This window comes from Lissotriton helveticus, chromosome 10, assembly GCF_964261635.1.
Source record: "Lissotriton helveticus chromosome 10, aLisHel1.1, whole genome shotgun sequence".
Classification (NCBI taxonomy): Eukaryota; Metazoa; Chordata; class Amphibia; order Caudata; family Salamandridae; genus Lissotriton; species Lissotriton helveticus.
This window is the reverse complement of record NC_136071.1, coordinates 189,602,650-189,615,956: the sequence shown is the minus strand read 5'-3', so window position 1 is coordinate 189,615,956 and position 13,307 is coordinate 189,602,650. Positions and strand designations below refer to the sequence as shown.

Genomic DNA, 13,307 nt, shown 5'->3' with positions numbered 1-13,307 from the left:
AATGTCAAAGATGGGTAAGTCTGGTGTTGACTCCCTGTGCAATAAAAAAGACAAAGATTATGACATTCGTCCTCAAACATAGGCTAGTATGTGTAAGAATATTTCTGTAAATCTCACCACGTGAATTTTGAGGAACACTTGGCTTGGACCTCACCCTATTCCAATGTATATACACAGCGTACCTGCCAAAAGTGTCACAACCTTGTTACATCCATCAATCACCACAGATAGGAATATAAGAGAGGCAGCGCTACGCGCTGTTACCGTGATTCTGGTAGCTGAGAAGCTCAACACACCAAACACTGGTCCACGCAAGTGCCCCGAAGGAAGGATCACAGCAAACGGCCAAAGGGAAGGCTAAATAGGGAGATTCACTAAACGGGAGGCAGCTCCGGCCAGTGAACCTAATTCGAATGTGCAGCAAGCAGCTCCCGGCCGGACTACGGAGTGAGACCCGCAGTCAGGCGGAGCACCAGGATAGGGGAGAGTGGATGAAGCAGCACCCAGTCGGGCTACGGAGTGAGACCCAGCAGCCAGGCGGAGCACCAGGGCAGTGGGGAAAAAACGGGAAAAAACAATAGTGCAATGAACACGAATTACAGCAAACGTGTTCCGAGAAATCCCTCGAGGGAAACACCAAAAGGCCCCACATAAAATGCGGTAAATTAGAACCGCCAGGGATAGTACGGGCTTCGGAGGAGCCGAACGCCGGTACGAAGGATGGGACGCTCAGGGCCGGAAACACCACACACACACAACCGGAAGTCAGGCAACCGCTACGGGGACGGAAGAACAGGAAATGAGCTCAACGCTAGAACGCAAAGCGGCGTTCTGGTGCATCGATGCGCCTTAAATAGAAACAAGGCCATTAGCAGGTAAAGGAACACCAGGCGCCTCGATGGGGACCTCGGGGCATGACACCTAGAGGACGACCTTTGAGACTTACCTTCTGCTTGCAAAAGTGGTGGAAGTGGTTCAGGTGTAAAATTTGGATATTCTGGAAGACAGAGAAAGGTGCTTACAACGGGATGTGATCCACTTTACCCCTTTCACAGCACATGGCAATCTTAATATGGGGATTTTGAAAAGATCATTTGGTTATTTTCCTTGTTTTTTGCATACCCTGAAAAAGGAGTCATCTTTCAAACTACCTATTGTTTCTTGTTTCTTAACCACCTTGCATTATGTCTTTCACTTTCATTGATCTGTTGTAGGACCTCAATCATGTACTTACTTGTTTGATGGTGCCTCTTGTTCTTTGCGTTCGGAATCTTTGCATTCATTATTACTGGAAATGATATCCACATTTGTCATCGATTCCAAGCACTACATCTTCCTCAGTGACATCAACTTCCACCTTGACAACCCCAAAGACACAAACACCGCCAACCTCCTGGAGAGCATGAGCAACATCAGCCTCACCCAACTAGTCACCGGACCCACACATAGCTTAGGACACACGCTTGATCAAATCTTCACCACCAGCAACAGAGTCAAGTTCAGTCACGTCACCGATCTTACCTGGACCAACCACAATATCGGCCACTTCACCATCAAAGGATCCTCACACACCACCACCAAGCCTCCCATTCCTCTCACTGCAGCTGGAACAAAGTGACAGAGATCCAATGGGCAGACACCCTCTACACAACCCATCTTGACTCCACAACCAATCGGGAAGAGGCCGTCTAGAACATCTCTGTCCAGATCACCAACTGCACCAACAGAGTCAACCCTATCAAGCCTGAAAGACTAAGAGATCCACCAAAAAAGCCAGCTAGTATACAAGAGAACTCAGGACCACGAAACGTAACTGCAAATGCCTAGAAAGATGATGGTGCATCAGCAAATATCTTACAGACCGTGTCAACTTCAAGTCAACCCTCAAATTCCATCAAGGCCTGAAATACACAAAAAGAAGTGCCCTGGTAGACCACATCAAAGCCAGCTCCAACTACAGCAAGGAACTCTTCAACTTCGGCAGAGAGTCCTCCTGCCCTTCAGCCACAGATAACACCATTCCCCCTTCCCAGGTACTCTGCAACACCCTTGGTGACTACTCCCACAACAAGATATCCACCATCTACAGCAACTTCAAACCCCAAACCACTAACCTCTACAACCTCCTCACCACAACTGACTCCACCCACAACCATCCACTCACCGCATGGAAGCCGCTCACCAAACAAAGCACCACACCCATCATGAACGCCGTCTGCTCGGGAAAACCCACGGACCCCTGTCCCCACCACTTCTTCAACCTCCGGAGCAAGGAAATCAGCTGCAAACTTACCTCCCTTCTCAATGTATCCATCACCAAAGCCACCTTCCAGATTAATGGAAACACGCAGAGGTCAGACCCCTCCTCAAGAAACCCTCTGCCGACCCCAGCAAACTCAAGAGCTTCCACCCCCATCTCATCCCCTTCCCTGCAAAAGTCCTCGAGAAGGCCATCCACCACCAACTCACTAAACACCTGGAGAGCAACAATCTGCTGATCACCCCCCAAGCTGGTTTCCATGCCAGCCACAGCAATGAGACTGCCCTGATTGCAGTCATCAACAACATCAGGTCCCTCCTGGACTGCAAGGAGACAGCGGCCCTGATCGCCCTTATCCTATCAGCAGCTTTCGACACCATATCCAACTCCAACCACATCCTCATCAAAAGACTCCACCACATCGGGATCCAGAGAGCCACCCTAAAGTGGATCACATCCTTCCTCACATGATGAACCCGAAAGATCTGCCTGCCACCCTTCACTTCGGAACTCAAGAGCATTGTCTTCGGCATCCCTCAAGGCTTATTCCTCAGCCCCACCTTGTTCAACACGTACATGATACCCCTGACTGGCATCGTCAGAACACATGGTCTCAAGATCATATCCTATGCAAATGATACCCAGCTCATCCTCTCACTCTCAGAAAGCCCCTCCACCACCAGGACCAACTTCCACAAATGCATGACAACCGTTGTCGACTGGATCAAAACCAAATGCCTGAAGTTCAACATGGACAAGAATGAAGTGCTGATTTTTGGGAACAACACCTCCCCATGGAACGATAACTGGTAGCCCTCCGAACTCGGCCCCACACCGACAGATCATGTCCGCAAACTCTGTATTATCCTGGACAGAAAACTCACCATGAAACACCAGATCAATGCAGTCTCTGCCGGCTTCCACACCATCTGCATGCTCCAAATGATCTTCAGATGGCTCCTCGTCAACACCATGAAACCTTCACTCAAGCCCTAGTCACCAGCCAGCTGGACTACAGCAACACGCTCTACGCAGAACTTGCCACCCAATTCCTGAAGAGACTCCAGACAATACAGATCTCTGCCGTCATACTCATCTTCGACCCACCCAATCTGACCCATATCACCCCCCACCTCATGAGCCTCCACTGGCTCCTTATCCAGTAAAGATTCCAATTCAAGACGTTGAGTCATGCCTACAAGGCCCTCCACGACCGAGGACTAGCAAACATTAACCACCACGTCAAGTTCCACCAACCCTCCAGACACTTGCACTCTGCACAACTTGCCCTATCTCCCAGCATCTGCCAAAGTAATAGTAGAGGACATTCTTTCTCCTACCTCTTCACCAAGTCCTGGATTACCTCCCCCTGCAACTCTGAACAGCATCCAATCTCCCTGAATTCAGAAGAGGACTCAAAACCTGGCTCTTCGACAGAACCCAGCACCTGGATACTCTCACAGGTGATTAGTCACGCGCTACAAAGCTGAGGTGATGATAGTGATGATTGTCCTGGTTACCAGTACTTTTGCTTTGAGAGTTGAGGACCTTCAAACACTTTTAATGAAGACTTCTTGTACAGTGTTTCTCCAAAATAAGATTGTGTTGGGGTTTGGCGTCCTTGATTCCCTAAGGTGTCCTCTGAATTCAATCTTGAACAAACGTTTGCCTGCATAGATTTTATCTGTCTCCTCAAGCTTCAAGGGCTTTCATCATCTTAACCTTTAAAGGACAATGAGCTTCTATGTAGAAATTTCAGATGGACATAAGATTGATCTGTTCCAGATGGGTTTCTTCCATGCTCACAAGACTAGTATAGACAGGAAACAGATTATCTCCAGTTGGGTTGTTCTGAGCCATCCAACTACTGCAAGTCCAAACGTTCAATGAAATGTCTTATGATAATCCATGGGAAAGGACCAGCAGTCAGAACACAGAAGTAGGTCAGCCGTTCTTGAGGACATGTCCATTTTGGACAGTTGTCAGACAAGAACATGGTTCTCACTTCAACCAATCCGTAAGCACAATTATCTTAAATCCAATGCAAGAACAGAGACCTGTTTCTGGCAAGCAGTGTTGCAACAGTTCCCTTTCTAGCTTGGTTCTTCTTTTATTCTTACAACAATCATGTTGCAAGCTCAGCTGAAAGATCCTTTCCAGATGACAAATCACTATGTAGAAATATCTATTAGAAAAGTAAACTACTTGCTTTCATTAATGCTTTTTCTTATTAATGGATGAAGCACTGATAGGGCTTTTTCCGATTCTCAAGACGACATTATCTGTCTTTTACGTCATGGCCTCAGCAGCCCACAGACGCCATAATTTGCAGGGGTGGGGTCGTGATTGAACATCTGTGCCACTTCCTATTTTGAGGGTGCAGCAAACCTATGGTTGGTGCTGCAGCACCACCTCCTAGTGCTCGATGAAAGAATTGCTCAAACAATTTCATATTCCTGGAGATGCTTTGAGAGGAGGGTTCTCAGGAAGGATGGAATATACATTAGAAACAACCTTTTTAGAAGGTAAGGTATTCTTTTAGTACCTTTAGAGTGTCAGAAATATAAAGTATTTGTAAAAAATTAAGTCTTATTTAAAATCTGTTTGCTCAAGACGTTTTAAAGTTTATACATTAGCTAAATAAACATTAATATCATCGGCCTTTTTATCTGTTTATAATAATAATCATCATGACAACACTAGATGTAGGAGATGTATGTATTTTATGCCCTACCTATACTGAAGGAACTGTTGCAGGTGTCCTGAACACTGTAAATACAATCTTCTTTCACTCACTTGATGATGCAGGACCTTATTGTAAACCCTTATAAGTTTAGTGATATAACTACAGTAAATGAATATTTTCTACTTATGAATGTTTACAGTTATTTCACAGTGTTATATGTTGATTTAAGAGCTAACAGCCAGATTCATCATTGTCCCGTTTTGCGAGTCCTTAATAGCGATTATTAAGGAATCGCTATTAAGGACTTGCAAAACGGGATTCATGAAGGAATTGCAAAAAATATTGCGATTCCTACATGTTCTTTATTTGCGATTAGCAAATTGCTAATCGCAAATAAGGAATAACTCCCCATGCATTAGGCCCATAGGAATGAATGGGGAGTTATTCCTTATTTGCGATTAGCAATTTGCTAATCGCAAATAAGGATGCAATTTCAGGGGTGCAGGGGTGTCCAAAGGACACCCTGTAGCACCCCTGAAATGTGAATTTACACTGATGTTGTGCACACACATGTCCAAAGGACATGTGTGTGTGTAACATGCAACTTAGAAAAATGCATTTAAATGCATTTTTCTAACTTTTCGCTATTTACCACGAGGTTTGACTTCGTGGTAAATAGCGGTCCTAAATTGCGAATTCGCAATTTTTAAATGTTTCATGAATAGCATTTAAGGAATCTCTAATAGAGATTCCTTAAATGCTAATCCTCGCAAATTCGCGATTTCTTCATTAGCGATTTTTGCATTTGGGATGATGAATCCCAAATGCAAAAATTGCACTCGCAAAGGGCCAGAGTCTCAGAATCTGGCCCTTTTGCAAGCGCATTTCGCTTGATGAATCTGGCTGTAAGTGTTCTAAATGTCCCCTCACGCATCTGCGTAGCAGGAAGGACAAAATTCTAGCCTTGCCTTTTTCATGTGAAAAATATTTTCCTGCCTCACTGAAAAGTTGTTCTTCATCATCCAGGCTCTGTGCAACTATCCGATAACGACCTTGAGTTTGCCTCCCACTGGATACCGCATGCTAGTGCAGCAAGATATGGCCAGGTAAGAAGCTATTGTTGAGACAATATCTCAGCATGATGTGGGAGCTTAAGGGGTTATTCCTTTCTTTTACCATTGTCTTGAGAGAACCGTGTTTGCTGTTGTGTGCTCTTCTTTGATGTGCATAACTTCTGGATATAGAAGAATCTCTAGTTCCAAGCGGATATAACAGCATACAAAAAGAGAAGCATTGCTAGCAAAACCTTAAGTTGTACTTTTTCAGGGACTCAAAGGCAGAGACCGCTCAGCCTTCTGTACTAATAGAAGAGCTCATTATAGCACTATGGATTTTACCTGGTGCTAGGACAAACTGATGCTTCTCAAGAGATGGATAGCTTCTAGCTCAATAACATTGATGATTACTAAAGGTTCTCACAAAACTCGAACAGTTACCACTTGGTCCTGATCAGTAAAGAAAGAAAGTCCCCGAAAGTGATCTGCAGTCCCAGGAAGTGAATCAATGTAAGTAATGGGCTCCCTCACACTCTTCATTAACAAAAACCCTACATCCAAGAGCAGCATTCACAATCTGGAAAACAGACCTAGATAGGCATTGCCCAAACATTCATACAGAAATCTAATTCACACATCCCTTACTGATATCACATTTCATCTCATGGACACTTTGACTTTTCTCTGCTCTTTTCTTGCCTTCCTGTTTGTCTGAGTCAAGTGGGCTTTATCTTCCAAGTCACCCAGGAACAAACACTCTAAACTCACTCCTAGTTAAAGAATAGATGGAGATATCTCTGCAGTGGTATGCTGGGTAGTGTGACTGGACCATATAAGATGTTCAAAAATATGCTTCCGCTAGGAACTAATGGCATTTGAACGTGTTCCATGAAAAGTTTCACAGTCAAACCATTAGACTGCAGATGATAGAACACATAACTCTCAAAGGTAACATCAGTTCTTTCCAAAGTATTCAGGTTTTGTATGAAACAAATTGCCCCCATTGCCAGTTACACCAGACCGCAGGTTGCTTTCTTCCAGAAAAACCTTATGAAGAAACTGAATCATGACCTTTGTAGTCGCCTACCCCACGTCAATAACAAGCATCTACTTCAAGTAGTAGTCTAATAAACCCAATATGCACTTGGGGCGTTATCTAAAAGATAATTTAGACTACAACACCTAGGAATAGTTTATCCTGTGCTTCTGTGGAACTTACACTGGCATTGTAGTGTAGTTCCTATATTCCCAATAGGCTCTGCGCATTGGAATAATATAAACAGCAGTGTAGACGTAGGACTGAGGTCCTCTAGGTCTCTACTGACTATATTAGACTTAATTAGTTTTGCCAGCTAGCTCAGAGGTCACTAGAAACTTTTTCGAATGTTCAGGAAAGAGTTAACTCTCTTGATTTAGACAAGAAGGGATTAATTTCTGACAACCTCATAAACATGACAACTTTGCTCCCTCAGAATAAAGAGTTAATCTCTAGAGTTGTGTGAAAACATTAGACAGCTATTTCACTGAGTCAATCGTGCGTACTTAGTTTCACCAGAGTGCAGAGAAATAGAGAGACAGGCGTTTTCAATAAAAGGTGTTATTTATTGAGCAGTCTTCTTTCTCATGCAAGAGAAATGAATTGCCACAATTGCAATACTTATCATGAAGTAAAGTGCGTACAATAAAAGTAGTATTATGAAATAATACTGTAAAAGCATGGTATGGTTTCTTAGCCATATGATACTTTAAAATGGATAAACTATATACATACATAAAAACATACTCAACGGGTGCTTCTAAGATACGCCTACCCCGGTGTACCTGACCTAAGCCTAATACGTGGGAAGGAGTAAGTAAGTTGCAGTTTAAGTGAAGTTGGTTTTTGCCAAGGAATCTGAATCAAGAATTCTCTTAAGGGTTTAGTCAGCTCCGTACCTTGGTTCTAGAATGAAGGAGGTCTTGTATCTCTCTCTCAGGACTCGATCTCCCAGCAACCCGCAAGGGTGACTGAAAACACCAGAGCTGGATTTTCTCGGCTGGAGAAAAAGACAGCGTCTCTCTCAGTGCGTCAAATGGGAGGGTCGGCTTCCTTCGGCTCTCGCATCAGCTGGGCTTCGGGCAAGTAGATAGCCGCTCTGCTCCAAACCACTGTGTGTTTGCTTAAGGCAACGTTGGTATATTTATACCTGAAAAGTGCCGGGTTTGACGTAAGGTTGGACATAAGACGTCAATAAGAACTAACAGTTCTTTCTGGACTCCAGGAGTTCTTGTGCAAATCAAAACAAAAGCAGGGGGATTTCCCGGGCTGCTGGAGGCTTGGTTTGTTTAAAGAACGCGTTGTACTTTCTAGGAGTCTATGGGAGTTGCCTTGCCGTATTTGGATCGCATTGGCTATTACTAAATATGGATATGATTCTTATGCCTTTATAAGGATATTATTTGTTGTTATAACCACATAATGGCATAAATCGGGAATATCAAATTAGGGTCCTAGATAGAATCACAACACCCACTCCACGTATTAATGTCCATCATTACTAATTACTAAGCAACACTAAACATATAACGATGCATGTGTTTTCCAACCCACCCCAAAATACATAAATTGCATTTGAAATGGTGTATGGTATATACACGAAAATGAGTATTGGTACTGTACGTTTTTCAAGCAGTGGTATCATTCAGTTAAATGCATATATATATCAGCTGAATGAACTGCGAAAATTACACATGAAATGGCTCTGAATACAGAAAAGAAGGTCGAGACTATTTCATCACATATTTATACAATACTGTACATGTGCTAGAGGCTGAGGTAAAATATTGTCTCAAGTATCTCTAAAAATAGAAGCTCTGTTCTCTAAGAATAGTTCTACTTTAAGCAGAGTACCATGTGCCAGAAAAAAAGTAAATATTTTGGAAATGGAAAAAATAATTTCGCTTTCAGGGAAAAAATAGTTCCAAATGTTTTCAGTAGTATTGTTTATCAAAACTGAAGGCCGAATTCAGAGTTCAGGGAACGCTGTGTGCTCGTTTTTTTAAAAAGTTATTCTCGTTGTTCAGGGGAGAACATCATATCAGACAGGCTTGCGAAAAATTGGTCTACAACATCAGGTGAAAGTTCGACCAAGTTCGAAAATGCTGAAATTGTGCATATGTGAGAATGATTGCTATCATCGATGTTCGGATCAGCAATGCTCACAGAAGGTAGTACCTGTTTGGTGCTGCTTTCCTCTCGTACTTCACCGCCACCTACTCGTAATGGTGAAGTCTCAACGAATGCCGTCATCAGAATAGGTAGCCGCTGGGGACAACATGTTGCATGAGTCGTTACCGGAGCTAGAAAAGTATCGATATCCATTGGTACTGCTGATGGTAGTGTAAGACAGACGTCCAATACGCATTCTTCTCCGCATAGCAGACATCGATGCACAGGTAAGATGCAATCTTGCCAGATTGGTCTGAATGAAAGAAACCAAGTTGTACTCAGATCTCTTAGCCGGGCTAATCCGAGAACTTTAGTGATTCGGTCTCGGTAGCGTATTGCTAAGATCGTTTCTCCCATCGTAGCTGGAGTTTTGTCTGTGGCTTGGCTTGCCATATCGGAGCAGAAGGATCAAAAATAAAATTCCTGATACGAGTCCCAAAAGAAGAGGCAGGCCGCCGAAAAAGGAATGGACAAAATTCGGAAAGATGCCCAGAACGGTTTCAAAGGGTGCTAACAGTCCCGAAAAAATTCTCTAAAATACATATGCGATGCCACTGGTATCAGACATGTTTAAGATTTGACCTAACATTTCTACGAAATGGACGGGGCAATTTGTTGATAATAGGGTATGTATCTCTGCTCCTGTTCTTGCAACTTGCAGATCATACGTCTCTTTGGATGAGGTTAAAGGCACAGTTGTCTGTAAAAGAATAGACTTCATTCTGCTTAAAGTATCAATTCGAATAGAAGAGATATTCAAAGAAGGCCATATTGCCGCCTCCATTTCTGGATTGCTGTTTGGATACAATACTTGCATACACCAAGTGACAATGGAAGTAAAGCTCACGAGATAGGCTTTTCCTGGCACCATGCCACAACAGCTGTGGTCACTTATTAGAACATAACTGCCGTTCGAAAGTTGTCTGAAAAATGGCTCTATCTGTGTTGCAGGAGTGCCATGCAGGTGACATGAAAGGTTATTTGATGAACCTTCGCAGGCTCCATGCAAGTTAATACCTTGACACAGAAGTGTACCGCTTAGTGATTTTTTACAATTGTTACCACTAAGGAATACCTCTTTTTTTCCTTCACTATAACATTTGTGTGTATAAGGTAAATTCCATGTTGACTTGATGTATCCTTTACCCAACCTTTCATACAGGCCTGCTGGTATATATTTTTGTCAATACTTAAACTGGAAAGTTGTTATCGGAATTGAAATTGTTCCGTGTATTATCCATTCAATGACAGGTCTCTCTGACATTGTCAATGGTAATCTCTCAAGTTTTTCAATGCTCAGAATCGTATAGTCTGCTCCTTTTTGTGCCAAACTGACTTGTTTATCAGTAAGGTTAAAGGTAGGGAATAATGATGTTGTGTTAATTAGACGCCATGGCACGTAGCCTGAACGCAGATTTTGCAACGTCCAGCCAAGTTGTACAATAGAACGCAATTGGGACTGTCCATGTTGTAACATTAGTAAGTCCTGCTCTATTATATCAATAGCAGATGATACAATGCTGTCCAGTGAATATATTCTGGATGACAGAGTCATCGAAACCGGGCCGGTCCTCGGATGCTTGTTTCCGTTCTGGGAAGGACATGGCTTTTGTAGTTCGGACTGGACTGTTCCCATGGGGCACAGGGTCAGCGCTGATTTGCATATCGCCATTGTCTAACCCAGGGTGGTGTGGAGTGGAAAAACAATGGATTTGGGCCCAGATCTTTTGACTGGGGTGAATGTGTGACATTGATCCACATTCTGTCCATCATTGTTGTTTTTGCAGTAACCGCTCTAAGTGTACTGGGGATGCTCAGACGTGAGTCCCAGGCACTCCACACCACTGGAAGCAAGCTAGCCGGGCTGATGAGAGGTGTTACCTCGAAACCGGGCCGGTCCTCGGATGCTTGTTTCCGTTCTGGGAAGGACATGGCTTTTGTAGTTTGGACTGGACTGTTCCCATGGGGCACAGGGTCAGCGCTGATTTGCATATCGCCATTGTCTTACCCAGGGTGGTGTGGAGTGGAAAAACGATGGATTTGGGCCCAGATCTTTTGACTGGGGTGAATGTGTGACATTGATCCACATTCTGTCCATCATTGTTGTTTTTGCAGTGACAGAGTCATTAACCCATTGTCCACTACAAAAAATGATTTTTCCAAATGTATACGATCAATTTCTCGTATTTTTTCAGCTGTTTCAATTTGTGTCACTTTCCAAGCTTCGTTGTAAGCAGCGTATATACCGGCGTATATGAAACGTTTTTTTCGCTGTTTGCGTGGTCCCAGTATGAAATCACGCAAGTCAGCACCGTCTTTAAGTAAAGTTAAGTGTTGCTTAATTTCAGCCAGTGTGGATTTCTGTAGCCACTCAAGGCATAGTTCTCCTACACTGTATGGTGTAACTATCCCTGGATGTTGTCTCTGGGAGTATCTTGGGTCTGGCCTGTTCTGTTTTAACCCCTGTGTTTTGTTCAGGAATCTTTCTTGACAGTTATTTGTGTCTGTGGGCCAGATCAACCATTTTTTCCAATCAGGATTGGTTCTGTTTTGGTGTAAAATATGGGCTACGTCTATCTCCACATCTGTAGTGCTATTACTATCAGATATGGGCTTTGGAATACACAGTTTATTTAAGTCTTTTATCTTGGCTAAACCAAGACAGGTTGTTTGCTGAATTGTGTCATTCAGAAATATTATCTGTTCTGGGATCATGCAGGCTCTAAATAATGCTTCTAGACCTTGTTCCTGCCAGTCTTTTGAACCCCAGATGGTTTTTGTTTCAATGTTGTTTTTCCAAAATTCAAAACCAAATGTAGACATTTTGTCATAAAACTTTTCAGAATAAATCAATTTAGTATTTGCCAACATTGTTTTCATTCCTGTCTTATTTAACATTTTAAAATAAAACGTTTCTGGATCACTGTTGTTAAACCCTGAGAAGTATGGGAATTTCTCATAAAATGTTTTCGAGCTGCCTTTTGGCGGAGTGGGACAATGTTCCCATTGGTTATAATTAAAAACATTTCTAGGTTGAGCAGATTTATGCAAATAGTGATGACCATAGTGGTTAAAACAGTACATTTCTTCATAGTTCGATGAACCCTGTAAGTAATCATGTTCTGTGAATTTAGCTGACATTACTAAATCTGACATCATATTATTAATATTTTCAAAGTCCCAATCATCAGAGAAAGTACTTGGTGTCACAAAGTCACTTAAGGAAACCTTAAACTGGTGTGGATATTTCAAGAGCTCAATCGGGCCATAGATTTCATAATCCGTTTTGTCCCATGCTACCCCACCGGGTATTGGATTGGCTGTGATGTTCACTGATGACAGTTCTCTTTTCACGATGTGAGAGGATCTGTGAGGCTTTAGGACCAAGTTGATGTTCTGACTTGCTGTGTCCATTGTACTATATTTTCCATCAATAAATCTACCCAAACATAAAACCATGATGAGCCAAAGCAGGAGGAAAAGTACACCTAACACAATCCGAAATTCAATCCATGGTGAAATCAGATATGTTTCTTTTAGTTGGTGAAAAAGTTCAGTCCTTTTTTCTTTGAAAGTTTTTGTTGCTGGCGTTTCTTCATGCTCGCTTGGATCTTCAGAAAAGTCATCGAAATTGATGAAGTAGGCAGATGCAGTTCTGTCAATTGTTGGAATTGCTTCCGGATTTTCGTTTGCTTTTGGATCTTTCTTTGTTTCATTAGCATAGTCTGAGGCTACATCATTGTAGACAGGTGTTTCTTGATGAACTGTTGCAATTTGGGTTTCAAGAGGCACAAGTTCCATGGCTTTGTTGCATAGTCCTTTTTTATTCACTGCAGGTTTATCAAATGTGATTAGTCTTTCAGTTTGAATCTCTTGGATTGTAGCAAGATTTGGTCTTCTGCTATTTCTTGGGAGTCCACTGGGCCTACTACTTATTATTGGCCACATGATTGTGGTTTTACCAGGTCGATGGATACAACTCGGTTCTCCTTTTTACCAGCAAGGGGCGGTAGTACTACTGATCTTGTTCCGCTGACAGCTAAGACAGGTACTGCTTTTCTGTAAGAAGGCTCAAATTCCTTTTTCACCGCGATCTTT

At 42.8% G+C, this 13,307-nt stretch overlaps 1 protein-coding gene across 1 annotated transcript in view; it reads left to right on the top strand.

Moving 5' to 3' along the window:
* Positions 1-13,307, top strand: part of LOC144786123 (acyl-coenzyme A synthetase ACSM3, mitochondrial-like) — a 606,835-nt gene that overhangs the window by 406,282 nt on the left and 187,246 nt on the right. The window contains 1 exon segment of the mRNA XM_078665089.1: positions 5,973-6,052. Within this exon segment, the coding sequence (XP_078521215.1) occupies positions 5,973-6,052 (80 nt within the window).